Source organism: Chrysemys picta, chromosome 6, assembly GCF_011386835.1.
Source record: "Chrysemys picta bellii isolate R12L10 chromosome 6, ASM1138683v2, whole genome shotgun sequence".
Classification (NCBI taxonomy): Eukaryota; Metazoa; Chordata; order Testudines; family Emydidae; genus Chrysemys; species Chrysemys picta.
Window position 1 is genome coordinate 83,996,534 of NC_088796.1, and position 27,648 is coordinate 84,024,181.

The window sequence follows — 27,648 nt, forward strand, 5'->3', positions numbered from 1 at the left end:
CCCAGTTTGCCAAAGGGTTAAATATTTAGCTTCAATTTTTCAAAAGGCTAATACAAAACAGAGGATCTCTAAAGGCAAACCTGTAAAAATTGGAATCTGCCAATGTACATTTGTAGCAATCAAAAAATCAAACAAAATCGGCGCATTCATGTTGCTGTCCTTGATGTAAAAGAAACAGCTGAATGAATGTCTTGGGGTGAAATACACATTCAAGAAAACAGGTTTGCTAACACCCCCATCCTAATAAAAATCCCTTACATTTAGTTGTGAAATATCTTTACTGCAAAACAATTGTGCTAGTCATCTTTAGATCATTGTAAGCAGCCTTTTTTTCTCAGGTTGTTGTATGAAAGATCCCGCCTGTGTTTGAAATGGAATCTTCCACTATTTAGCAAGCCTTTGTTGAATGAGTCATCCAAGCTGTTTCTTATTGGCTGGGATGGTTAGCACCCAAGGGATTGCCTGGCAGAGGCTGCAAGGCCTTGCTTCATTCACAGAAATGTTGGTATGCTAGCCAGTCCTTTCATTCACATACACAGAATTTCATTCACATTTTGCAGGTTTTTTTTTTATCTGCTTCTAATGAAGAGAGCCATTTGGAAATGACAGGGTTTTCTGTGCATTAGAGAACAGTAGAAATAATCTATGATGTGTATATTTGCTGTTGCTATGCTAGCAGGATGGAGAGAAAAATGAATGCTGTGTGGATACTGTAGCAGGTTTGCAGTGTGGTGATGAAAGGCTATTCTGCAGATCACTAGAAATCTGTTTTTACACTGAATAGGACATTTCCATTATTCATCACTGCTGGGATAAGAGGTGCTGACTTAACTTAATGTGTCATAAATTATTCTAATTAAATACCTGTATTTAAAGCTGTTTTAGTGTATTTGTACTTCATGTACTGCAGCCTTAGTCATGGGGGAAGGGAGGGAATCACTCAAGATAATTCCTTCAAAAATATGCTGTAGCTATACTGATTCTTTTAAGAGAACTTGAACCGTTAAACTTCTTTTGTCTGAATTCACTTCTTACAGTGCAGTATAATGTCCAAAATCCATAATTTGCAAAGCAGACCAGCTGACAAAAAAGAGCCATATGGTTTATAATCTGCATTGTATTTTCATTATACTGTACATTTTGGATTTTTACAATAAAAGGGAAAAGAAATGCAAATTTCAGTATTTATATGTATTTTCTTATTCCTCCTAGGTGTTTTTGACTGGCATTTATGCTTCACAGGAGCTAGTGCATTTTATATTCTTTACTGCAGGGCATCAGTATGCTGCTATAAGGACTTTTGAATATTCCTCTGGTATTTCTTAATTTTTCAGAGCTAAGCCAAATATTCAACTGTACTGAAGATCCATTTTACAGTTTTTGCTTTAGAGTGAAGATCAATGGTGAATGAAGGCATATTTCGTAAGCCTGCTGCCGTACATCAGAAATTTTTTTTTCTTCGGACACAGGTACTTCATGTAACACTGCATTAAAAACAGAAAAAGCTTGCTCTTGAATAATATAGGGCAGGAGGATTTGTTTCTGTACAAAAACTTTGATGTAACAGTTTTTGTGAGAAACGGCATTGGCACAAAGGTATTTGTTAAGGCTGGTAGGCTGCTTTTGTGAAAGAAAATGAGTATATTCTTTAGTGTAGTATGTCCACCCAATTTTTTGAATGCTTTTGTATGTCAAGATTTTCTGAAAGCCTTCAAGATATATGAATCCTGTTTTGTTTGTGTATGTTGAAGCATTGTTATAATATCTGATACCTAACTGTGACCTTTTTTTTTTTAACAGATTGACGAATATGTGATATGGAAGAACGTTTTAACAGAAGAATAGAGTGGAGTATTTTTTTTTAAATTAATACAGATATTTAGAGGTATTTGTGTTTGGTAAGAAAAAGGGGAAAAATTAAAGATTGGAAGGAAATATCTGTTTGAGAAGACAGGAAAAGGAAATTTGAGAATTGATTGGTGCTAGTGTGCTGTAAGTGGGTGGATATTTTTTTTTTTTTTTTTTTTTGCTACAGGAAGTGATTTGCAGTGTTCACTGAGCCTTTTGTTGAAAAGGGTCCTTCTCATTTGTGTGAGTCATGCTTTTGCTGTGAGCGACTTGGCAGCTCTAAGCAGGACTGGGATCTCTGTCATAGAAAACTATTACTTCACCCAACCTTAACGTGGAACCATAAATTTATTTAAAAATTTTTTTGCACTTCCTTATACTCTTTATTCTTTTTAAGCCAAAATTTACTCTCTGTCCTCATTATTATGAATCGCCTGCTATGTTAGCACAGGCATCTCCTGCATTGGCATCAGATTTGCCAGAACATATGCAGGAAACCAGATAGAAGGGCATGCTTCAGCGTACCAAGTATAACCGCTTCAGGAATGATTCAGTGACATCAGTTGATGATCTTATTCACAATTTGTCCATGAACAGCAAAGTCTCAGCAGTTGCTACGACCTCAACAGCACCTTCATACCTGGTCTCGCCTGAAGTTCTCCGCAAAGACCAAGAAGATGGACCCACCACCTTTTGTACCCTCATCCATAAGGTGTCCCACTTGAAACTCTCCAACACAGGCAGCCTTTTGGGTATCAAAAATCTCTCCTCTGCAGTGAAGGAGCTTGCTGTCTCCAAATTGCAGGGAAGCTCGAGTGCTTCTAGCTCAGCAGCAGGGGCTTCAGAAAACACATGTAACCTTGTCTCTGCCACTCCGTGTTCTCAGCAGGACATGAGCAAGATGAGTACAGGAAAAAAAACACGGTCAGAGGAAATGCACCTGGGAGGTGAAGACTGGAATCAAAGTAGCAGCTTTGTCAATAAACCCTCCCGAGGGTGGCTGCACTCAAATGAGAAGATCCTGGGACCTGGTGTGACGTACATTGTGAAGGTTGGTCTGCTTTCCTTCCATTCTCTTCTTTTAATCAATGAAAATTTCTCTGCAGGTTTTGATGACAGACTAGTGAAGCTGAAAGGATCTCTATTTGTATGTTCTTTTTTCTGTGGAATGCATAGAATGCAAATGTAGAAAGGCAGGATTAGAAAGCAGTGTTAATTTGTTATATTAGAGAAGAGGAAACAGGCACGTTGGCTCTATCAGTTAGCATGTTTTACAGCTATGTAGAAGATTTTATTTCTCAAGATAAAAAGCTGTTTTTCTTACATTCCATGTTTTTCTGAATTCAGGTTTTTGGTTTTATCTGGCATATTGTGTACGTCTCTGATACATAGATTTTCAATATGTCTGGTGCAATCTGTAATACAGGAGGAAGGAGAAACACCTTTACGTGAGACCTGTTTATCATGCACCATATTTCAAACTACAAATTACTTCAAAGAAAAGTGCATTTTTGAGTGAAGTTGTATTTGCAATCTCATGGTGAGAAAACCACAGATTACCGTTTTGTCTCATTCCATAAATAAGGATATTGTTTATCTCAGTAGTGCAGGCAAAATGCAGACTCGTTTTACATAACAGGGATTTGGCTACCTTAAACGTTATTTCTCTTTTCAGTTCATTTATGCTTTATGTCCAGAGCAGTGAACCATAAATATCCAGGCTAATACTGTTGTATTTTTGAAAGCATTTAAAATGTACAGTAAAAAGGATGGTACCTTTGGTAAGAAGGGGGTGCATGCAGTATCTCTGTCGTGGAAGATTCCAGCTGATGTTTTCAAACATAGCACATAGTAGGTATAAAAATAATTATACTGTGCAAAATTCCCTCTTAAATCACAAATTCTTACATATGTAACAGCTCTGATGCTTAAGAGTTAAATTACTATGTAACAGTGGTAAGCAGAATGTAGATTTATTTTTATCTCAGTTTATTCAGCGAGTAAAAAATTACAGCATAAAGTTTAATCCACAATGTTTTAAATGAGTTAAAGCTACACTGAATTTAGAATAATGTGAGGTAAGCAATGTTAAAAATAGAGCACTTTTTTAACAATTGGAGTTTTGAGAAGTATGTTTTTGATTGATGATAGATTTAACAAGTTCAAAACCCTTTTTAAAAAGTACTGTCATTCTTTGTCAGTCTCAAACTTACCATGAGACATAAAGGAAAATGAATTAGTATCACCTTTCTGAATGCACACTGCTTTTCTGTTACTCTGCAAGAAGTCTCTTGGTAAAATTGACACTTGGATGTTAAAGTAGCGGGTCTCTGTTGTTCTCTTGTGTGACAATATTCTGGTTAACAAAAGATCATATACTGTCCTCATCTTAGCTCATGAAACTTAATCCATTTTTTTCTGCTTAAGATATCATCAGAAACATGAAGTTACTGGCTTTTGGAATTCACTGTTACAAGTACAATCAAAAGTAATAACTATGAAGCAGAACTAATACAACACTTATTTTCTTGAGCTAATATGTAGATTGATTAACCATAAGCATGCTAGAAGAAACTGAAAAGTTTGAGTTTGATTGAAAAGAGATGAAAGGAATGATTTTTTAAAAAATAAAAGTGAACTCTCAAAAACGAACGAATATTTAATGTTCTCTCTATGCTGCTAGGGTCACATGCTTTAACCAGTATGTTGGGATATTTAAAAAAAAATAGCTTTAGCATTAAACAGCCTATATTTCAGTTGTGTTTTATATGTAATCAAAATGTATAACATTATGATGTTTAGCATTTCTATTAAAAATAGGATGATGAGATCTTTAACTTTTTGCTGTCTGGAATACTCACTCATAGATAAAAATGTATTGTAAATGTCAAAAGAAAGTTTAAAAATAGTATAAAAAACAAAGGATAATGTATGAATGAAATTAAAACCCATCATAGTTAATAATTTGCCTGTTCATTAAGTCTCTCTGAATTTTTTTCCTCAGCAACTGCAGCATTCACATAGATAAGAACAGAAGTGCAGTTCCCACATCATTAAACACTGTTAGTTCCCCAGGCTTTTGTGCATTCAAAACATCAAATCAATACATAGATAATGTACATTGAAGGGAAGCAGTCTTTGGATACCTCATGGCTATATTGAATATCTGGGGGACTTGTACAGTGTTTAATTAGTACCATATGCCTTGCTGAGCATTCCATATGCCATTAGTTAAATGACACAAAAATTAGATTTGCTGTTAACCAGTAAAGCTTTTATCATTGTATGTGTGTATTGGCATAGGGTTAGTATTTTTCATTAACTCACATCAGAAATGTGGAAATTATTCAAGGAGGAGGGCAAAATGTCACCAGTGGACAGTTTGATGTAAACCATGTTGGAACATCTCCAAGTACAATGAGCAATATTCCTATGTTGACTTGAACTGTACATGTGTATTATATGCAATATAAAATATATGCCCTTTCCTCAATTTGCTTTTTTTCAAGTCCACAATTATAAACAACATATAATTTGCAAAAGAAAAATGGGCAGATATTTTCCTCAGTGATGAGACTGGTCATTTTTTTGCCAGACTTTATTGCTATCCCAGTTTTTTAAGCTTGTGCACATTGTCCATTTTGAAATGGACAACATAAGTGCAATATTTAAAAATGGGTAGGATTTATATTGCACAGGAGCTGTGATACAATCTTCTCTTGTGGTGGAATTTTTTTGGACTTAAAACTACAGATGCTATCTATAATCTGTTTTACCTGTGAATTTCATGTGGATTATGGATTTTTTAATGGTAAAATTTCATCACAAACACAGTGAAAAGGTTGTGTAATAAATTATAGTTGTTCAAAATATATTTGACTTTTTAGTTCATTTTCTTGACATCAGACATGTATGGAGACAAAATACTGAAGGGCACTGGTATTCTACTTACACCATTGGTGAACAATTTAACAACTTGTGAATTAATGAAAAAAATGAAAGAAAAAATGGCTTGTAGTAATGGATGTCCTTGAAGATCTCAATGGTTTCTGTTATAGAGCCTAATTTTAATATAGAGTGATTACAAATGTTCATATTGTTAGAAAAATAAATCCATGTAATAAAACAGTGTAAAACTGCATAATCTAACAACTAACAGCAGTTAAGTGTTTCAATGAAACTCATTTGTTTCAAATTATAGAAGTCTACTGATTATCTTAACTGTGATAATGGCATAGATGTTTTATTTATTTGTAGATTTAACTGACAACACAGTCAACAATCACGATAGGAAGTAAATAGATCTTAGCCTTTAAACAACCTGTGGTTTAGTCTTGTAATAAGTACCGATGAGATTAAAATAGTGGCCTTCAGCAGTTTTAAAGTAAAACAAAACAAAAAATGCTATAATATTGCATTATAATCCATTATTATATTGAAAACATTTCATGCAGTGCACCCAAAAGTGCTTTACTAGGCATAAAAACAAGCCAGTTAATGTGGATAAACCATAGAAAAAGCACTATGTAAACCAGGTCTTAAAAAAACCCAAATATATGATCAGTCTTTCAGATCAAGGGACCAGAGTTCCAGATATAAGGGATAAAACATGACACCACAAACAAAAATTTGAATGATCAAACATTTCAAAGTACATTAAAATCATATTGCAAAAATACATAGGTGCAATGCCTAATTGGCAATGATATCTAATAAATTTGGTCACCACACTCACACTGCAGTCTTGAGTGGGAGAAAATTTTTAAAACTGAAATGGAAACAGGTGGATACTTCTTTGTGTAGCAATTTGAAAGTGTAACCAAATTTAGGTCCCAATCCTATACACACTATTACACACATGCTTAACTCTACTTACAGGATTCAGAGTAGCAGCCGTGTTAGTCTGTATCCGCAAAAAGAACAGGAGTACTTGCGGCACCGTAGAGACTAACAAATTTATTAGAGCATAAGCTTTCGTGGACTACAGCCCACTTCTTCGGATGCATATCCATATGCATATCCATATCCGGATGCATCCGAAGAAGTGGGCTGTAGTCCACGAAAGCTTATGCTCTAATAAATTTGTTAGTCTCTAAGGTGCCGCAAGTACTCCTGTTCTTTCTACTTACAGGAGTGGTCCCAGTGAAATCAACGTGACTACTCTCATACGTAAAATTAAAGCTGTATGTGTTTAGAGGAAAGGTAATGCTTATACATCATCATCCATTTAGATCTTATTGGAGGATCCATGTCAGACCACAAGCAGGTTATACGAGATTTTAACAGCATTCTGCAGGCAGTTGTTGAATTTAGGGAATTGTTTCCATCTTTTGGGACTAAATCATACCTTTAAACACAGCTCTGAAAAGGGATTGACGTGTAAACTGCACCACCCATTTCATTTCCATGGGAGGCATTGTACTTAAGGGCTACGCTTCTGAGGCACAGTTCCCTCTCTTCCCCTATGCTGTAGTGGGCAATAATTTGCTACTGGCCTACACCAGCAGCAGATTATAACAACTTCTGTATCCGTTTAGTTGTTCTGGTGAGTCTTTGCCTACCTACTCTTAGGAAGCTCAGGCAGTGAGGGAAGGGGTATTCTTACTCTCCTTTACTGCCTTGCAGGGGCATATAATCAAAGTTACAATCTAGCCCTTAGTTTTATTTGTAGAGTAGTAAAATTGAAACACGAGTTTTTGGTTTGCTTTTGTTTGTTGCAGCCTGCTGCATTTGGCTGATGCTAAATTTGTTTTTCTTCTTTATAACAGTATTGTGTGGGGTGGGTTTTTTTTTTTTTTTTTTGGTCAGCTTTTCATTGCTCCTTACGTCCAGCACGATGCACCTGTACTAACTACAGAATAACTGGTACTAAGCATGTTAACTATAGATCCAGTTTTCAGTGGCAGCCTCTAAATTATCACATGCCAAATTTGGGTATTCAATAGGTATTTGTACATGTAATTCAAGTAATTAGGCACACAATTCCCAAATATTCAATTTGCAAATCCAAATGTGGGGTTTGTGTGCATGTTTCCAGACCAAGTTTTAAATTTGTCCTTATGATAATAACAGGGATGAAGGTGAATTCCTTTTTTTAAATTCCACTATTGCCACCTCCTAATCTTTGAAAAATCGTGAGCCAGGACTCAAAAAAAAATCATGAGATTGGCTTTAAAATCATGACATTAAAATATATTTTGGATTCTTTTTGTGTTTTTGAGTCTTTAGGGTTCATGTTTTCAAGTTTTTCTCAGCAACCATGAGAACTAGAAACTTACATGAGATTCTCAGCTTTCATTTAAAGAAAAATTTAATCACATGACTCCAGGTGCTGGAGCTTTTCGAAAAACACCAGAAGGGTGGCAACTCAGTTTTGTTTTCTGAATTCAAAAACTTGGGTAGGGGACAAGGCAGAATTAAAAAAGAACTACTTTGATCTCAGAGATTAATTTTTCTAATATTCTACAACCCTTTTGTGGCCAATCTGTAGTCTTCGCTTTTGCTTGAATGGTAAGACTGTCTACAGTTAAGTAAACCCTGTGTTTCTTGCTCAGTCCAAATTCCCATTGAGCTTATTGGTTCTGATCTAGTGTCTATGGACCTGATATAAAGGTTATTGAAGTCAATGGAAAGATGGCCACTGAGTTTGGATCAGGCCCTATGGGCAGAAATCATAGATGACAGCCCATAATGGTAATGTTGTTTTTATTCCATCAATCAGAGATTATTACTCACCAGGTACTTTGCTAGCAACCATTTAGGTCAAAAGCAAAGCATACATAGACTTCATTATTGCAGGATCAGGCCCCCAGTGAGAACTTTTGATCTCTAGATTCACAAAATGCTGTAGAAGTTTCAGCATGTTTCTTCATATTTATGATTCTTTTATACAGTCTCAATTATGTATGTTTAAAGAAAGGTCAGTATGAAATCCTGCTGATTATTTACAATATAAACTACCCAAATAAAACTAACTAGTTTAGGTGGCAAATCTGCACCCAGATGCCCTTTTTTTCCCCTTTGGAAATTAGATTTTTGATTACTTTCGCTACATTCAGATAACATCACAATCACAAGAGCAATTCTGTGCAGGTTATTTAAATATCTGTTGCTAAAGATTAAAAGAGGCACAGCCCTCCACTTATATGGGCATTCGTGCAGAGTCTCTTCCTTTCCTCCGTACTACTCAAGGACCTATGCCCTTGTCCCCTGGCAACATACCCCATTGAAGAGCCTACTTCAATTGGCAGACTACCTATACCCTATTCTCACTCCATTTTAAGGCATAGAGTGGAAGCTAATGCTGAAAATGTCAGTGTTAAATCCTGCTGACATTTCCAGTGGAAACACTGCAGGTTTGCCAGAAGATGGTATCACACAGTGCAGGTATCTCCCCAACGCTTCCCTTTTTTCAAAACTGACACAGCCTATCCTGTCCATGCTTTTCCTCTCCTGGAATTGACACCTCCTCGTCTCTTATTGGGAGTGGACTACATCCACCCTGATTGAATTGGCCCTGTCAACACTGGTTCTCCACTTGCGAAGTAACTCCCTGCTCTCCATGTGTCAGTATATAATGCCTGCATCTGTAACTTTCACTCTATGCATCCGAAGAAGTGAGGTTTTTACCCATGAAAGCTTATGCCCAAATAAATCTGTTAGTCTTTAAGGTGCCACCAGACTCCTTGTTGTTTTTGTAGATACAGACTAACACGGCTACCCCCTGATATCGTGTCCATGGAGAATCAACTGCATGATGTGACCAGGGAATGAATTTCAGAGGTTTGAAGGAGAGTAGGTTGGCACTGCTCCTACTTCCAGCCATTCCAGCCAGATCTAGTGTAGATTCTATTCATTCTGTGTTTCAGAGTAGCAGCCGTGTTAGTCTGTATCCGCAAAAAGAACAGGAGTACTTGTGGCACATATGCATCCGAAGAAGTGGGCTGTAGTCCACGAAAGCTTATGCTCTAATAAATTTGTTAGTCTCTAAGGTGCCACAAGTACTCCTGTTCTTTATTCATTCTGTGGGGTTGAAGATCTGATCTGGCCCAGTATAACCAATTTGCATGTGTCAGTTTGCTATGGCTTAATATCTGACTCACTATTTGGAAAGTTTACTTTATAAGGCGCCTAAAGGAATTAGGCCCCCAAATCCCACTGAAAGTCAATGGGAGTTAGGTGCCTAACTTCATCAGCCTGCTTTAAGAATCCCAGCCAACACTGAAATGTATATAGTGAAATCAGCGTAAAGATTTAAAGGTCCCTACCTGCACAGCAAACAAGATACATTAAGATAAAGGGCAGTGAAAGACAAGGAACAGATCCAAAGATGATAATGTAAGAGATGATAAGAAAATTGTTAAAAATCTCTTCCCCTTGACACCATTACATTTATACTTGCACAGAAGTTAGGTTTTTTTGTTTGTTTTTTCATTTTAAATCAAATCTGGGAAATACATTAAATTATACAAATCCAGGAAGTAAGAAAAACAAGAACAAAAAAGAAAATAAATCCTGTCTGTTCCCTGAAGGTCTTCTAAATGCCGTACACTGTATAGTATGCATGCTGCATGTATCTCGATGCTGATCTGCTTTTATTACCCTTTTATTTGTTAGTACAGAATTATATACCAAGAAATGCCTTTATTGTTTGTAAAGTGTAACATCTTCACTATCTCCGACGCCATATCACCACAATAAGGTAATTGTAAAAAGCAAAACTCTTCTTGTTGACTTGCACAGGAACCTGTTAAGCAGCAACAGGTATTGTAGTCCAAGCATTTTAAATAGATCCTTTTCTCTTCACCTCCTCAGAAACCCGAATGACTCACAGTGAGGGCAGATGCCATGTTTTATAGTAAAATAAGACATCAGCCATTTTAACTTAATACTATCTAAAATCTAAGCAGCAGTCAGGAGAAAAGATCAAACAATTAAAGTGCATGTCTGTGAGCCTCCTTCTAAAAAAAAGTTATTAAATGAAGAATTGTGTTGCAAGCACTATACAATGTAGTTGTTAAAACAGTGACAGCTTGATGTGTTCAGTACCAGAACCCAGGTCTTCTAAGACTTGAATCATAGAATAACAGGGTTGGAAGGGACCTCAGGAAGTTATATAGTCCAACCCCTTGCTCAAAGTAGGACCAATCCCCAATTAAATCCCCTAAATGGCCATTTTAAGGATTGAATTTACAACCCAGGGTTTAGTAGGCCAGTGCTCAAACCTCTGAGCTATCCCTCCTCTCTTCCCTTAATTCACAGTGCTCTATCCACTAGGCTACAGTGCTCTCAGTTTTCTTATCCTGCTAGAGTGGTTTTATTGTAAATGAGAATCAAGCCCAAAGATATTCTCATGGCAGACAAGGAAAAGCTAAATACTTCTAGTGTTTGACTGAAATCTGAATTAGATTTGGGCCCAGGATAGATAACTTCTCCTAACTGTTATTTATTTTAATTTATTTAATTTGTGTTAAGATCAGTTTTATTTGCACATCTCTGCGTGTGTGCGTGCATGCGTACGTGTGCTTACGTGTACTGAAAGCACTGATATTGGTGTAAGAGCTGGTGACAGTTCTAACACATCGAAAAAGACAAGAAGGCAAGTTCACCTCAGCCAGGGTGGATTTGATTGAAATCAAATTGATTTAAATCCTGAATTAAATCACTAGTCAGGAAGACTCGATTTAATCATGGATTTCTACATAAAAGTGCATTCTTGTTGGTTGTTATAACCTTAATACATATTCATCACAACTCAGAGATAGATATAGGTTTCATTTTTAGAAGGTACAGACTATACATTTTTAAAGTGATTTATTTTGTAAACTTTCAGATTAGTTTTACAGCTATATCAGAAAATGAATGATGGTTGGTTATTTCATTTACCAAAGGTAATTGAAGCAGATACTTATGAAATCATTGGGAGGTGAACTATCTCCAGTTCAACAGGTTAATCATTAATATTTTGGGGATTTTCTTGCCATGTATTAGAAGGAGAACATCACCAGACACACATGTAAATTGTTTTATTTACCGTAACTAAAACGACAACGTTATGTATTCTGGATTTTTTTCTTTAACCGCAAACATATAATAATTTAACAAAACAAGCATATGAATTTTTGAATTTAGTTAAACATTCAAGTTTTTTTATATCAGGTTTGTTTTTGTTAAAATTGTTTTTAACTAAAATAGTTAAATGAAATCTTTAAAAAAAACAACACAAAAATTAAATCGACTATGTCAGCCGGGTCAACATGAGAAACTTAAAATACTGGCTTCTGCAGCTAACTCAGTCATCTTCACCTTCATTTTCCTGTTTGTTCATAATCTGGAAAAGAAAAACAAGCTTTCCTGCTTTTTCAGGTCCCAAACGATTTCTCAATTTGGAATGAATTAGTCCAAAGGAAGAAAATATTCTTTCTACACCGGAAGAAGAAGCTATTGCTTTTAAAACTGAGATTATCACTTCAACAGTCTCTGAATCCAAGTGCTTAAGTGACTTCCATCAGTTCACTGGTGTGACTTTCTTTAAAACATCATCAGCAAACATATATTTCTTGAATGGTTCACCCTTAGCTCTGAAGTTTATTATAGTTGGCATTATGGAGGGATGATTGCTGGATGTCCATGTCATAGACAACTCCTCTTCTTCAGCAGTTAAGGTTTGAGCCTGGTATCGAGTACTGAGAAAATTTGCAAGAAAATGAGCTAGAGATAGTGCTTGTCCCATTCGTTTTTTTAATGCTTGTAATTTAACTCTGTCACTGCATATTTCTCTTTTTAAGATCTCACTCCGTTCCTTCCAAATTTCAACAGCGTCAGCAAAAAAACAGCTATTTCCCTGCATTTTGTTCAAGGCTACTGAAATAGGTTTCAGGGTACTCAGCATGTGTTCAACATTTCTCTTAAGCCCAATGTTGAGAACTTTGGCTGTGACAGTGTCATCTATTTTTTCATGATTTTGTTCACAAACTGTCATCAGATTAGGCCGGTTCTTGATATAGTGCTCAAAATAGTCCACTACTGAGTTCCATCGCACGTCTTGTGGGAGAGTTAGCTTGGTTCCTCCCACTTTTTTCAGAGCAGCTGCTGCAAAGTGGTTGTTTCGGAAGTATTTTGCAATTTCAACAACATTAACTTTTATTTCTGGAACACTAAAGTCTTTGGCTAGGAGGTGCACCAAATGAGCACTATTAGCTTGGGACTCTCTGCACTCTCTTCTAAATATCTTCTCATCTTGGATACATTTGCAGCATTGTCTGTGACCAAGCTGCATACTAGACATTTGAATTTTTTTTCAGTTTGTTATATCTTTTACTGTTACCTCTTGTAAGTATTCTGCTGTGTGTGCATTTCCTGATGTATCAATTGTTTCTGTAAGGAAGACATTCCTTTCTTCAGTTGTCAGACAAGCACATACAACCGGATCATTGTGGACATTACTCCACCCATCAAGATTCAGGTTAACAATTTCACCCTCTAGACCTTTTGCACACTGCTCAATTTCTCTTTCATACACTTTATCCAGCAATTTGCCTGCGACATCTGTTCTGTTGGGTGGATTGTATCCTGGTCTTAATGACTGAACCATGTTAATGAAGTTTGGGTTCTCAATCATACGGAAAGGAGAGTTTGTTGCATAAACAAACCAGGCAATTTTTTCATCAATTACCTCTTTTTGTAATCTGCTGGTTCTTATCACAAACTTATCTATGGTTGTTTCTGGATGATAGAGATGTTTTTTTTTTTCTTTTTGCTACAAGTGATATACTGTGGCTGTGTGACATACATGATGTGACTGAAACGCTATCATTGGCAGATAACTCTGAAACTATAGAAAATGATGGTGATCTTGAAGGTCGATAGTCTTCAGAATCCTGTATGTTGAGATGGATTCTCCTAAACAAAATAAGTCAATGCAGTTATTTAATTATTATTACCATACTGCTCGTTTAGTATTACTCACTGCATTCACTGACATTCAGTACTACTTTAAAGGTGAAATTGTAAAAGGAAGAACTGCCTATTTCAGCTATTTATTTTTTATCACAACTGCATGATTTTCAGCGGCACTCTCACTGCCTGGGTCCTGGCCACCGGTCCGGGGAGCTCTGCATTTTAATTTAATTTTAAATGAAGCTTCTTAAACATTTTAAAAACCTTATTTACTTTACATACAACAATAGTTTAGTTATATATTATAGACTTATAGAAAGAGACCTTCTAAAAAGGTTAAAATGTATTACTGGCACGCGAAACCTTAAAGCAGAGTGAATAAATGAAGACTCGGCACACCACTTCTGAAAGGTTGCTGACCCCTGTTCTAGACTAAGCACTGAGTCCCATTGGGTAGATAGAAAGATTAACCTAAATAATCTGTACAGAAGCTCCTGGAACCCCATAAGATTGGGTCCCTAATCCATGAACTATTGGAACTCATTTACAAAACTTTTTTTAAACATTACATGAATATATTGTCTCATACTATAGAAGTAGAATTTATAATCCCTATTCCATTATGAGGTATCTTTGAACTATAATGTATCTTAATTAAAACTATCTTTAGATAGGTTTTTTTCCCCTCAAAAAGCATTTTATCAAAAAAATCCATTTTTTTAATTTAAAAAAAAACACCATTGATTTTTATCCACCCTGACCCCAGTGTAAACTGGTTTAACGCCATTGAATTTAATAGGGTTTCAACAGCTTACACTAGCAGAGAATTTGGCCCAAGATATACAGCCAAGTTGTTGTGATGTGGAACTAAACTTTTTGACTGCCCTACATGAGTAATACATTTAAAAAGTGTGCTCGCTAACAATTTTTGTTTTTGCCCAGTGAAAAAAACTGACAAGAATTTTGCAAACCATCTGAAGTATGAGTACAGGTTGGATTTACTATCTACATTTGAGCTGCATCTATTCTGGCACTTTCAGGATCCAAAATTCATTATGACCTTTGAAGCTACATTGAAAGTAAAAGTGGGAGAGGTTGTAGCACAGATAGGACTCAGGCATTTTGCCACTGTATTGTCTGATGATGTTCAGAATAACAAGTTTAGATTAGAGCAAATTCCATCTTTTTTGTTTTGTCTTTGTTCATCGTCTAGCACAATAGGGTCCAGGTCCATGAATAGGGCTGCCCGGTTCTGCGGCAATACTAATACTAAATAAATCTAGATATACTGCACACTTTTGTGGTTTAACATATGTCATTAAGATCTTCTATTGTAGCAAAATGTTTTGGTTGCAGAAGCTTTTGCATGTTCATATTAAAGGATTTCTGATGCGTGACACAAGCTGCTAGAACTAATCTGCACAGTGCTTTTAAGAAAATGTATCTTGTCAGAGATGGTTGGTGGGCAACAAAATACTCTGACAACTGTGGCAGAGTAGTTCATCTTATTTAAGTATGCATTAATGAAGAATAAACAATACATTGCTGATACAGTATTACATAGTGCATATTTTTTACATTCACACTCCTTGATAATCAGGCATCCGAAGAAGTGGGCTGTAGTTCACGAAAGCTTATGCTCTAATAAATTTGTTAGTCTCTAAGGTGCCACAAGTACTCCTGTTCTTCTTTTTGCTTGATAATCAGAGTGACTTGAAAATTGCATCAGAAATTTGGCACACTAAAGTGTTTTGCATGTGCAGTTTTCCACAGGTGATATTTGTGTAGAAAAACTTGGATGCATGATGCAAAATGCATTTGCTTACATAAAATAAAATAGGTAGATCTATAACTGTCCAATATGTGCATGTCAAAATCTACACTAAGTTTTTGCATGCAAAAATGGGTGAAAAAATGCACAAACAAAAGTTTGCATATGCAAAATTGTGAGTGCAGTTATAGAGGCAGCTAGTGAAATTGTGACCCATTGATTTTTTTGTACTGCATGTGTATTTTTGAGCTATAGTGATAGTGATTTTAATTCATGTACACAAACATAGGAAATACAAAAAGATTAGAATAGGGTTCTGAAGTGTTCAGGCCAAATTTATTTTGAACATGTATTTATCCACACTAATAAAGATTAGAAATTTTTCAGAACTGGGAGCTGAAATTTGCTTCTCAGCAGTACTTCATCTCTAACATGAAATGAAATGAAACCTTAGTGTTGACTTAGAGGAATTGCCCTTTAGGGATGAGACAAAATGTACTCTCCGTCATTAACTGACTCCATGGCCTCTCTCTTTTAAGTGGTACTGAATTATCAGTATGTGTTAGTTTTGAGATGGTGTTAGACCATTTCACTGGGGACAAATCTAAAGCCACTAACTCATTATAAAGACCTGAGGTTGTAGTTAGATTTGCAGAGATATACCAGTTGGTAAAGGGTCTCTGCAGTTCTTCTTGAGGTTTACTGGATAGCCCTTTTGTTCCCTGATGCCTCTGCTCGTGTGCTATGTAGTAACTTCCCTAACCAGTCTGTTCTCCCCTGTCCGCATCTGCTGACACAAGAAATGAAGGACAGGGTTTAATTTTCAGCAGTTAAGAGCACAGCCAGGTGTGGAAGAAATGGGTAAATAGCCTGACAACATGGGGGAAAATGTATTCAAATGTATGGTGAAAATATTCTACATCACTACACAACAATTCTTCTGGGACCTCTTCCCCCAGTAGATGAAAAGGTTCTACTGCATAAATCCTTTATGCCTGATTATTCATGAACCATATTACCAGACATGAAAAGTGTTATTTATTGAGCATACAAAACTGCCATCTCCTGTTGACATTGAACTATGTGCTGTACCTATCCCTTTATTATCCAGTGCCCAGTTCTGTGAGGTGTGCTGTATTTCCTTTTAGGGGCTTTGCACTCTCTTCTCCCATTGAAGTCAGTGAGAGTTAGAGTCACTCAGTACCTTGCAAGAGGTGCTCACTTTCTCCAGTGCACACAATTTTACATGAATTGCCACCTACAGCGGAGGGACTGTACAGATTAGCTAAGTTCCATGGAAAAACCGAGAAATTTTGAGCATGGTTTTGCATCCCTGCCCATCCTGGCTAATAGCCACTGATGGACCTATCCTCCATGAACTTATCTAGTTGTTTTTTGAACCCTGTTATAGTCTTGGTGTTCACAACATCCCCTGGCAATGAGTTCCACAGGTTGACTGTGCATTGTGTGAAATACTTCCTTTAGTTTGTTTTAAACCTGCTGCCTATTAATTTCATTTGGTGTTCCCTAGTTCTTGTGTTATGAGAAGAAGTAAATAACACTTCCTTATTTACTTTCTCCACACCAGTTGTGATTTTATAGACCTCTATCATATCCCCCCTTAGTCGTCTCTTTTCCAAACTGAAAAGTCCCAGTCTTATTAATCTGTCCTCAGATGGAAGTTGTTCCATACCCCTAATCATTTTCGTTGCCCTTTTCTGTACCTTTTCCAAGTCCAATATATCTTTTTTGAGATGGGACGATCAGATCTGCACACAGTATTCAAGATGTGGGCATACCATAGATTTATATAGAGGCAATATGATATTTTCTGTTTTATCTATCCCTTTCCAAATGATTCCCAACATTCTGTTAGCTTTTTTGACTGCCGCTGCACATTGAGTGAATGTTTTCAGAGAACTATCCACAATGATTCCAAGATCTCTTTCTTGAGTGATAAAAACTAATTTGGACCCCCATCATTTTATATGTATAGTTGGGATTATGTTTTCCAATGTGCATTACTTTGCATTTATCAGCATTGAATTTCATCTGCCATTTTGTTGCCCAGTCACCCAGTCTTGTGAGATCCCTTTGTAACTCTTTACAGTCGCTTTGGTCTTAATTATCTTGAGTAGTTTTGTATCGTCTGCAAATTTTGCCACCTTACTGTTTACTCCTTTTTCCAGATCATTTATGAATATGTTGAATAGGACTGGTCCCAATACAGACCCCTGGGGGATACCACTATTTACCTCTCTCCATTCTGAAAACTAACCATTTATACCTACCCTTTGTTTCCTTTTAACCAGTTACTGATCCATGAGAGGACCTTCCCTCTTTTCCCGTGACAGTTTATTTGCTTATTTTGATCCTCTTTAGGGTTTTAGTAAATCTTGATATCTTCTTAATAAGTGGATATCTCACTTATTAGTATCGAGACCTAGATTTCTCTCAAATAGTAAGATACTTATGTATATGTATGTCTGTTTTAGAAGGACAAAAAATAGTTCTGTTACTCACAAAATTATTCTTAATAAGCTTTTTTAAGATCCATGACATCATATATTTGTGCGTGTGTGTGAAGTCCATATATTAATTAAAGGAACTTATAGTTTATTTATGATAACTTTTTGCATTGTCATAGGAGGCTGAATCTTTTTATCATTTAAACAACTAAACACACAGAGTTTGTATGTTAGAAAGGACAACATGGCTGTCATTCTTTGGTCAGAAGCTGATTCAGTAGATTAGTCATAAGGTAGATTTATCTAGACAAAAACATTGTATAGTCACTCAGCATCTATTCTTATTGATATTATTCTTATTGAATATTCATATTCTAGTAGAGCCCGGAGATCCAAGTCAGGATCAGAGCCCTATGGTACCTGAACAAATGCATATGAAGACAAGGTTCCCGTTCAAAAGAGTTCACAGGAAATTAATTGTAAAAGCTTTTAAGCTATTTAAAGCACATCCTCAAATAATATGCAGTGACTCACAGTCATGCAGTGAAAATTTTAAAACTGTCCCTGATTTTTTTAAAGAATTTGCACACTGGATATTAAACAAATACTAAAGTTCCTAGTGCTATTGTCTAGATCCACTGTTTTTTATAAAGTGAGTTTAAAAAAATATCTTGGACTGATTAAAAAAAAATTTGGAATCTCTCTTTTTCCCTCTGAAGTCCATTATGAAAATGCTGTCTATTTCTACTATGCTAATTAAATCTAGAGCTCTTTTCCATAACAATTTTAATAATATAATTTTAGCAATGACCTCATTATCAGAAAACCAAGCAGACAGTTCAGAGAACAAAATGGAGAAAGTGCCGAATTGTAGACTTCACAGAAAGCCCAAATGAAAGTAATGAGGTACCATTTAAAAAAAAAAGCATACATACACTATAGAACGTTTGCAGCAATTGATTTTTTTTTAAAGTGATTTCTGGGAGGCATTGAACTCATCCACAGAAAATGCAACTATGTCCCCTAAATCCATTTGCTATTACAGTTATGCAAAACTATCCTGGCGTTCAAATAGAATGTGGCAGTCAAACAATAGACTGCTATTCACCAATTAAGGATTAATAAAGCATGTGCCATATAGATTACATTCTTTCTCTCTGTAGTTAGCACAAGCTAGTAATTGTATTATGTACAACTTTAGTTAGTAGTAAAAAACTAGTTAACTAGTTCCCCTTTTCCAGAGCTATGTCATCTGTTAGCTGACTGCATTTTTGTGATAATTTTCTCCATTTAAGAGGCATGAAAAACTATTGATAATAATATTTAATAGTGGTTTAAACTAGTGTAGAAGTACTGTACTGCAATATTGCATTATTTATTTGGAGCAATTTGTGACAATAAATTCACAGCTGAAGGGGTCAAGTCATTTGTTGTTAAACTCTAAAGACTTGTTTTCAGATTTTCTGTTCCATTTCTATTCAATTAATCTTAACTTAGCGTTTTCTGTCTGGGCTAGAACATGCATTCTATATAGTCCTTAATGAGAAAAAGAAAATGAGAAATTGACTTGTAAACTTTTGTGTATGATTACATATTACTATAAGATTTACCAAAAACTGCAAATGTATGGAAACACTAAATAGTACTTTTTTCCCTTTTCAACTCCAGTGTGTTACATGCTATTATTTTTACACTGTAAATATATATGTTGTTGGCACTTGTTTTACTATTAAATAAGACCAAGATAAATCGTTTTATCTCACCCAGAATGAGGCTGTGAACATTTATTAATTAACACAATATTAGTGAGTGCATGACTCAGTGAGGTGCACAGGGAGGGAATGGGAATGCACAAGAAATCTCCCCCAGCCTGTGCAAGAGCCTGTCACAGTGCAGTCCCTATGCTTCCCTCAGTGTACTCTGTGGCACCCTATGCACCAAACAGCAAAGCAGCGAGCGTATGCTGCATTGCCTGAAGGAATGGAGCAGCCGGCTCCCTCTCCCTGTACCCTCTATAGTTGCAGGGGGAATTCTGCCTGGAGCTCCCCTGGACTAGATGCCCCGCTGCATCGCCCCCCAGAGCACAATGTGAATATGATGCATGGCTGAACCCTTAGAAAATATGCTGAAGTCTTGATGTGAAGACAAAAAAATTTCAAGTTAAAAAAGTTGTAACTAATCAGCTCTCTTCAAATTTACACGTTTCTTTACATGAGGCACAGTGCATCTTTGTGAAGAGGGGCCATTAGAAGTCAAGGAATCTGACTGCATAAATACTGACATGCATCCGACGAAGTGGACATTCACCCACGAAAGCTTATGCTCCAATACATCTGTTAATCTTAAAGGTGCCACAGGACCCTCTGTTGCTTTCTACAGATCCAGACTAACACGGCTACTCCTCTGATACATAAATACTTTGTTTCTATATAATGTACAATGTTATATGTATATATTTGGACTCAAAATAGGGGAGGTGTCAATAGCCATCTCACTTAGAACCTAAATAGAACATTTAAAGACAAATATTTACATCTTAAAGTGCCAGAAAAACTAAATTCTAAGTGCTGACCTAAAACAGTCTGGCTATTACTCACCTGCATTTACTTCCTACTCTCAGACCTTCACTCTTACTTCTACCTGCAATACTTTCTAGTATCATTATCTGCAATCAGTCTCAATAGATCCATTCACAATCTGGGACCAGGCCCGTATTCCACCCACTTTAAAACATCCCAGATACAAATGCCTCCTAATTGTTATAGGACATTTGTTTCTGTTCCAAATGTAGCACCAGGTTGTGTGTGGGTTCACAAACGTGGGAGGTAAAGAAGAGTGCAGGGAGCTTACACCTTGTGCATGGGCCGGTCAGAGTGTGATGTAGAGTCACTGTTCCATGCTGCCAGTGGTACTAGCCACCACAGAGTCTAGTGGCAAAGGACAGGGTGAATTTGAGGCCATGCCACTTACTTCTTCACCAGAGGAGGTGCTAGCCAGATGCAGGGGAGTGAACACTATCCATTTAAAGTGTGACAAAGTGTTGGTGCATCATATGTTCCCTAAGAACCTCAGGAGGGAGTCTGAATGAGTTAGCCAATATTCTTCCTGGGATTCCAGCTGTAGCATAGCTCCTCCATATCTCATCCAGCTCACAGACATGCCTTTTAAGGCACAATTTAGCTCTGAGAAGTGAGAAGACAAACCCTGACTTCCATAGGAGGTTGCCTAAGTAAGAACTTGACAATTTACCCGTTATAAAGATTATTTCCCACAAAACAGATCAGAGATTCTCCTATTCTGCTTTATCTGGAGTGCCTGTAAAGCACGAGTTCTCATTCTAGGGGTCGTGACCAATCTCTCTTTTTACACTGGCTGGATGGAAGTAGGATCTCAAAACTATGGAGGGGTCGGGGAGGGAGGCCTGAAACGTTCTTTTCTTATAACATAGGGTCACAGGATGGAAAAATTGAGGAACCACTGCTTTAAGGCATATCTATGAGGGATCATCTGCCAAGAAAAATGTATTTCAAATAAATTAAATAGTTTGGGATAATCACTTTGGCCTGATTTGCCCCCCCCTCAAGTCACAGTGAGTAATGCTTTAATTCATGTGTCATCCCATTGACTTAAATGGGACTAATGCCAGAATAAGTTATTACTCAAGTAAGGATAGCAGACGTGGCCACGTAAGAACTTAAAGCAATTGCACATTCATTCTGGAGACAATGGTGTACTCTCAAAGCTCTTTCAGTCTGGAGTGAAAGAGGTATCTATTTTTATAAGTAGAGCAAAATACCCTGCAACGAATAACAAAACAGGTCACCTCTTTGCTAATTATTTCAAATCTTAGAAATCCATTTCCAATATTATTGCCATCAAAACTGTCAAAGGATATATTGGCACTGTGTTTCTTTAGACAAACACTGCCTAGTGGCTTGTTACCATATCTTTGAAGGCCCAGTCTTCTAAGGTTCCCAATAAGCTGTCAGTCACCAGGCCTAGGACTACCCTATGCATTGGCTTGGATTGTATAACCCGAGAAGTGTCTCAAAATACAGAAATCAGTGATTTCCCCCTAATTCTTCACAAAAGTTTAATAGCAATTGCTATAGAAGGGTTATGTGACTAAGACATCATTAGTTTTACAAAGACAGAGTTTACTAGAAAGATATGCTATGAAGTATCATAAATATTTGAAATTAAGCTATGATCTGCTTGTGAAGTAAATGACCAAATGTATTTTGTGATGCATTATCTCTACTTTTTTATGATCTAATCTTACTAATAAATTCAGTCACTTGCAATGTATTTTCCAATTGCCATCAGTACAAATTAGTGAGCTGCTCAACATAATAAATGTTCAGTTAAAACAACCATTTAAAAACATTAATTACCAAAGTAGCTTTGTGGCTTGAGTACTAAAAGGGTAGCAACCTGTTGACTATGCTTCCTTGGTGGTGGTCGAGGCAGGATGCAAAATGTTTGTAACTGCCAACCCTAGAAACTCAACCTGGGACCTGAGAATCAGTCTGGGTTCTTTTATGATCATGTATCAACACCAGTTGTAAAATGTATACTGCCCAAATTAGGCTCTCAGTTACACCTGATCAACCCTGTAGCCTTTAAATTATTCCCTGAGTTACACATGTATAATCCTATTGTTTTCAGATTATGCACCACCCCTTTAGTGACATTTTCACAACCCCAATGCCTTTTAGCTATTAACGATGGTCCCTGCAGCTAGAATTTAGTGAACAATCTTGTTGATGCACAAACAGGAACCAAATCCTGTTCATTCACTCTTAGGCTTGGTCTACACTAACCCCCCAAATCGAACTAAGGTACGCAACTTCAGCTACGTGAATAACATAGCTTAAGTTCGAAGTACCTTAGTTCAATCTTACCTCGGTCCACACGCGGCAGGCAGGCTCCCCCGTCGACTCCGCGGTACTCCTCTCGTCTAGCTGGAGTACCGCAGTCGACGGCGAGCACTTCCGGGTTCGACTTATCGCGTCCAGACAAGACGCGATAAGTCGAACCCAGAAGTTCGATTGCCAGCCGCCGAACTAGCGGCTGGGTATAGACGTACCCTAAGTCATATTGTGTGGTACTAATAAGAGTAAAATGCAGCACAAACTCAATTTAATAATGAAAGTCAAGTGATATTACTTTCAGGGCCGGCTCCAGGCACCAGTCGACCAAGCACGTGCTTGGGGCAGCACCTGGTAAGGGGCAGCCAATCTTGGGGGGGCGCTCAGGGTTTTGGGGGGGGGGGGTTCAGTTGGGCGGCGCTGGGGGGTGGGGTGGGTTGTTTTTGTTTCGGCGGCTGGGCGCGCGGGGAGTGCTGGGGGGTGGGATTCGGCATCGGCGCTCCGCGGGGGGGGGGGCAGCACGGCGGGGCGCTCCACGGGGGGGGGGCTGTTCGGCAGCGCGGCTTGGCGGTTGGGTGTTTGGTGGTGCGGCGCTTATCGGGAGGTGTGTGTGGCGACGGGGGGGGGTGTTTGGCGGCACTCGGCGGGGGGGGGTTGGCGGCGCTCCGCGGGGGGCTGAGGGGTGTTCGGCTGCGCGGCGCTCTGCGGTGGGGGGGTGTTTGGCGGCGCTCGGCGGGGGGCCGGGGAGTGTTCGGCTGCGCGGTGCTCTGCGGGGGGCTGGGGGGCTTAGGCGGCCCTCTGCAGGGGGCTAGGGGGTTCGGTGGCACTCAGCGGGGTGGGGGTGTTTGGCAGCGCTCAGTGGGGGAGGGGTTCGGCGGCGCTCCGTGGGGTGGGGGTGTTTGGCAGCGCTCGGCGGGGGGGGGGTTGGTGGCGCTCTGTGTGTGGGGGTGTTCAGCGGCGCTCCGCGGGGGGGGTGTTCGGCAGCGTGGCGCTCCGCGGGAGGCTGGCGGGTTTGGTGGGGGAGTTTGGCGGCGCGGCGCTCCGTGGGGGGGGGGGCGGGTTCTGCGGTGCAGCGAGCCGGAGGGGTTCGGCGGCACGGTGCTGAGGGTGTGTGTTATGGCGGCGCTATGGAGAGCGGCACTCTTTTTTTTTGCTTGGGGCGGCAAAAAAGTTAGAGCCGGCCCTGATCACTTTGACTACGCACAAGGAACAGATGTGGTGAGTACATATGTGCCATTTTTACATAGTTACTTTCCAAAATAGAGATATACTTTAAGCCTGAGCATCAAGAACTTGTGCTTCTAGTGGGCTTATTACAGAGTATGTTCCAATATATTTTAGACCATTCTTCTTGCAAATATTAGATGAATTTCAACCCAGAATCCAAGACATTGAGGCTACATCACCACGGAGCTATTGTCAGTAGTTTACACAAAAACTATATCAGCCTTTACATGTGTTAGGATCTGAAGGCACTGGGTTACTTAAAGGCTATACATGGCAGGTGCACGTCTTATTTGCTAACACAACCATGCTATCTCTGACATAGTTTGTACATGGTGCTATGTACTGTTGGTACAATCTGTAATGTCATGAGCTATGGACTTCATTGATGACAATCCTCTTGTTAAGCAAATGTTGCTAGTACATTTTAGCTCATGAGGATGACCTGTATAGTACTGGTGAGCTAGGTATTGATGTCCCAGTAGCTCAGCTGCGGAGGATGGGAGTTCTAACCCTGTTTCGGACTGATTGAAGGGGTTTGCTCAACTTTTGTGAGAGAGGTGTGTAATATAGTAGTCTGTCCAGGGCGGGTGCAAGGATGTTTCATGCCCTAGGCGAAACTTCCACCTTGCGCCCCCTCCCCCCCGAGCTCTGTGGCAGCTCTCTGCCCCCCCGCCCTAAGGCGCCCCTCCTGTGGCAGCTCCCCCCCCTCCGCCCTGAGGCGCCCATCCCCCTGCAGCAGCTCCCTCCCGCGGCAGCTCCCCCTGGCCCGGGGAGCCATGCAGCAGCTCCCTGCCCCAACTCACCTCTGCTCCGCCTCCTCCCCGAGCATGCCGTCGCCGCTCCACTTCTCCCGCCTTCCAGGCTTGCGGCACCAATCAGCTATTTGGCGCCACAAGCCTGGGAGGGAGAGAAGCAAAGCGGGGCAGCGTGCTCAGGGGAGGAGGTGGAGCAGAGGTGAGCTGGGGCGGGGAGTTCCCCTGCGTGCTGCCCCCCTCTTACTTGCTGCAGGTGGACCCCCCACCCCAGCTCCCTCCGCCTAAATGCTGATGATGACCCGGGCGGCCGAAGATCCGGTCGCCTGCCGAAGGACCAAAATGCCGCCCCCCAAATGCTAGTGCCCTAGGCGACCACCTAGGTCACCTAATGGGTTGCACTGGCCTGAGTCTGCCTGGACTCCCACCTGCTATTCGAAAATTGGGTAGCAGCTATGGGCAGGTAAGCTTTTTCCATCTATATATGGCCAGGAGGCTCTGGTATTTCTTTCGGATGCAGATGTTGCACCTGTCATCCATGCCTTTGTCACTGCCAAACTAGACTGTTGCAATCCACGCTACGTGGGGCTACATCTTTGTACATTTTTATTAACAATGTTGGTATTTCTAATGCCAGATTCTGACTCAACAGTAACATGTGCATATTTCTTGGCGTGGAGGATTTCTTCCAGAAATGTAGTGTGATGAATAAGCCTACTTTGAAACACTGAACAATAATTTTTAACATTCCCTTTGAGCAAAAACTGGCTGATAGTGCTTACACTTTTTGACTTTTCTCTTCACTCTAAACACTTGATTACACTGAACACTCATTCCAGGGGATTAACCATTTGTTCCCTGTAAACACAGAAAAAATTCTAATCCTGTCTAGCAATAAGTCTTGACTAAACATTTTCTAGTTATTTAAAAAATAACATTGATGTAAGAAAGGGATACTTCAGGTGGCCTGAAAGAAGTTCTCTGAGACATATGGCCACTCTTTAAAATCTATCCAGAAATTACAGCTTGTTTAGAATTCAGCATCTTGCTTGCTAATGAATACATCTTTCTAGCAACGTGAGATGCCATGTTTTGGGATCTGTACTGGCTACTTTCTAGGTACTGGGTAGAATTTAAGGTGTTGATTTTGATTTACAAAGCCCTAAGTGGATTGGAACGATCTATTTGAAAGACTGCTTCTTTCTCCAGGCCAAACTGCCACAGTTGCTTGACAGAGGGATCAGCCAGCATTGCATTGTTCACAAAAGCCCCATAGCTTTGGAACATGATCTGTGCTAGTCCAGAATAATCTTACTCCAGAATGTGCTGCAAGCCCCACGAGTTTTCCTGAGTTGTGAGGTATTGGTAAGACTCTGGTGGAAGCTTGTTAAGGTTATCAGTATGTTTTAGCTGCTAAGTATTGGGTGAAGGATAGAGGTTACAGGAGTAGTCTGTTTTTATAACTGCATTTTTAAGTGTTTCATGGAGTGCCAGGAGCAAAAGATAGGTTACTCTTTTCAGTGAATGAGAGTACAAATTAAAATAAATGAATGTCTGTGGGGTTTTTTTGTTAAGTTAACTATATTTATCTTTTGGTGGATTCTTGTATGTATATTTCAAGTGGATATTTCTCAGCGGTCAGTATTAGTGTTGGGGAGTGATTTGAGGATGACAACATGTGAGATGTACATACGTCCTGCTGTTGGCTCTTGGGACTTTATCTGTACTTTCTGGTGACAGTTAGTATTTACAGCCATCTTGTTACTTGAAAACATGTGATGTTTAAGGGTTGGCATCTTCTGATCTAAAAAAAATTTTTTTGAGTTGCCATCTTAGCTTAGATACATAGGGAATAATGCAAGTCTTACCATTTTGCTTTTAGTAGCCCCCATGATTTTGTATTACCATTCTGGTTTTCCATGATTCATGAAAAGTCCACAGTCTTCTTTCTAGATTTTCCCTTTTAGGTATTTATAAACAGGTAATCATCAGCATATTGTAGAATCATCGGCCATAATTTGTAGAAAATAGAAAAACAATTCCATTAAAGTAAGGTACACTACTTTATTGTTGTTTATTCCTACAGTGCTGTGTGCATGTGTGCTTGTTAATTTACCTCTCAGAATTTGATTCTAAATAATTCCAGACACTCCTCAATATGCTGCACCAAAGATCTTCAGCTGATGTATATTGGCAGAGCTTCATTGAAATCAGCTGATTACTTGAATGGGCTTTAGGTGTTCAGCCCCCAGGAAAATCAGGCTACCTACAGAGGTACCTAAATATAAATTTAGCATCTTAACTTTATGCTCTAAAGCCTAAAAATGTTGTTGTAGGTGCCTGGGTTGCACATGCAAAATACGTGGATACAAACAGGTAATGGCACCTGCAGAAACATGCAGTTGGTCTCTCAAATATATTTTGCATTTTTAATTTTAGGTGGTTAGGCCAGATCCTCAGTTCGTGTAAATCAGTGTAACTCCACTAATTTCTGTAGAGCTGTGCTCGTTTAAAACAACTGAGGATCTGACCTTTAAAGTTTGGCTTCATATTTGCTGACGCCTTTTGCATCAAGATTTTAGAAACTTCAAAAACCAGAAGGTGAGATACAAGGGAAGTGTAATGGTACAAAAAAATAGATATTGAAACAAATCTATCCCCCAAACTGTAGTTTCTTATACTACAACAACAGAAAATCATCTAACTCACAGTAGTCACTCAATCTTTCATTTTACTCAATCTTTAATTTTACTCCAAGATATAATGACTCCAATAACCTTTTATAGAGATAAATTAAAAGACAATATATGCTG

General features: G+C 38.7%; 1 protein-coding gene across 2 annotated transcripts in view; it reads left to right on the forward strand.

Moving 5' to 3' along the window:
• The first annotated feature begins 489 nt into the window (after positions 1-489).
• SHC3 (SHC adaptor protein 3) overlaps positions 490-27,648 on the forward strand; it is an 84,560-nt gene continuing 57,401 nt past the window's right edge. Inside the window, exons 1-3 of one of the 2 annotated variants that reach the window (XM_005307639.5) lie at positions 490-819; positions 1,213-1,469; positions 1,801-2,899. In XM_005307639.5, coding sequence (XP_005307696.1) covers positions 2,360-2,899 — 540 coding nt within the window. In that variant the 5' untranslated portion in view covers positions 490-819; positions 1,213-1,469; positions 1,801-2,359. Of the gene's footprint in view, positions 820-1,212; positions 1,470-1,800; positions 2,900-2,944; positions 3,389-27,648 lie in introns of those variants that run through there. The other variant, XM_005307640.4, reaches the window with a different exon arrangement.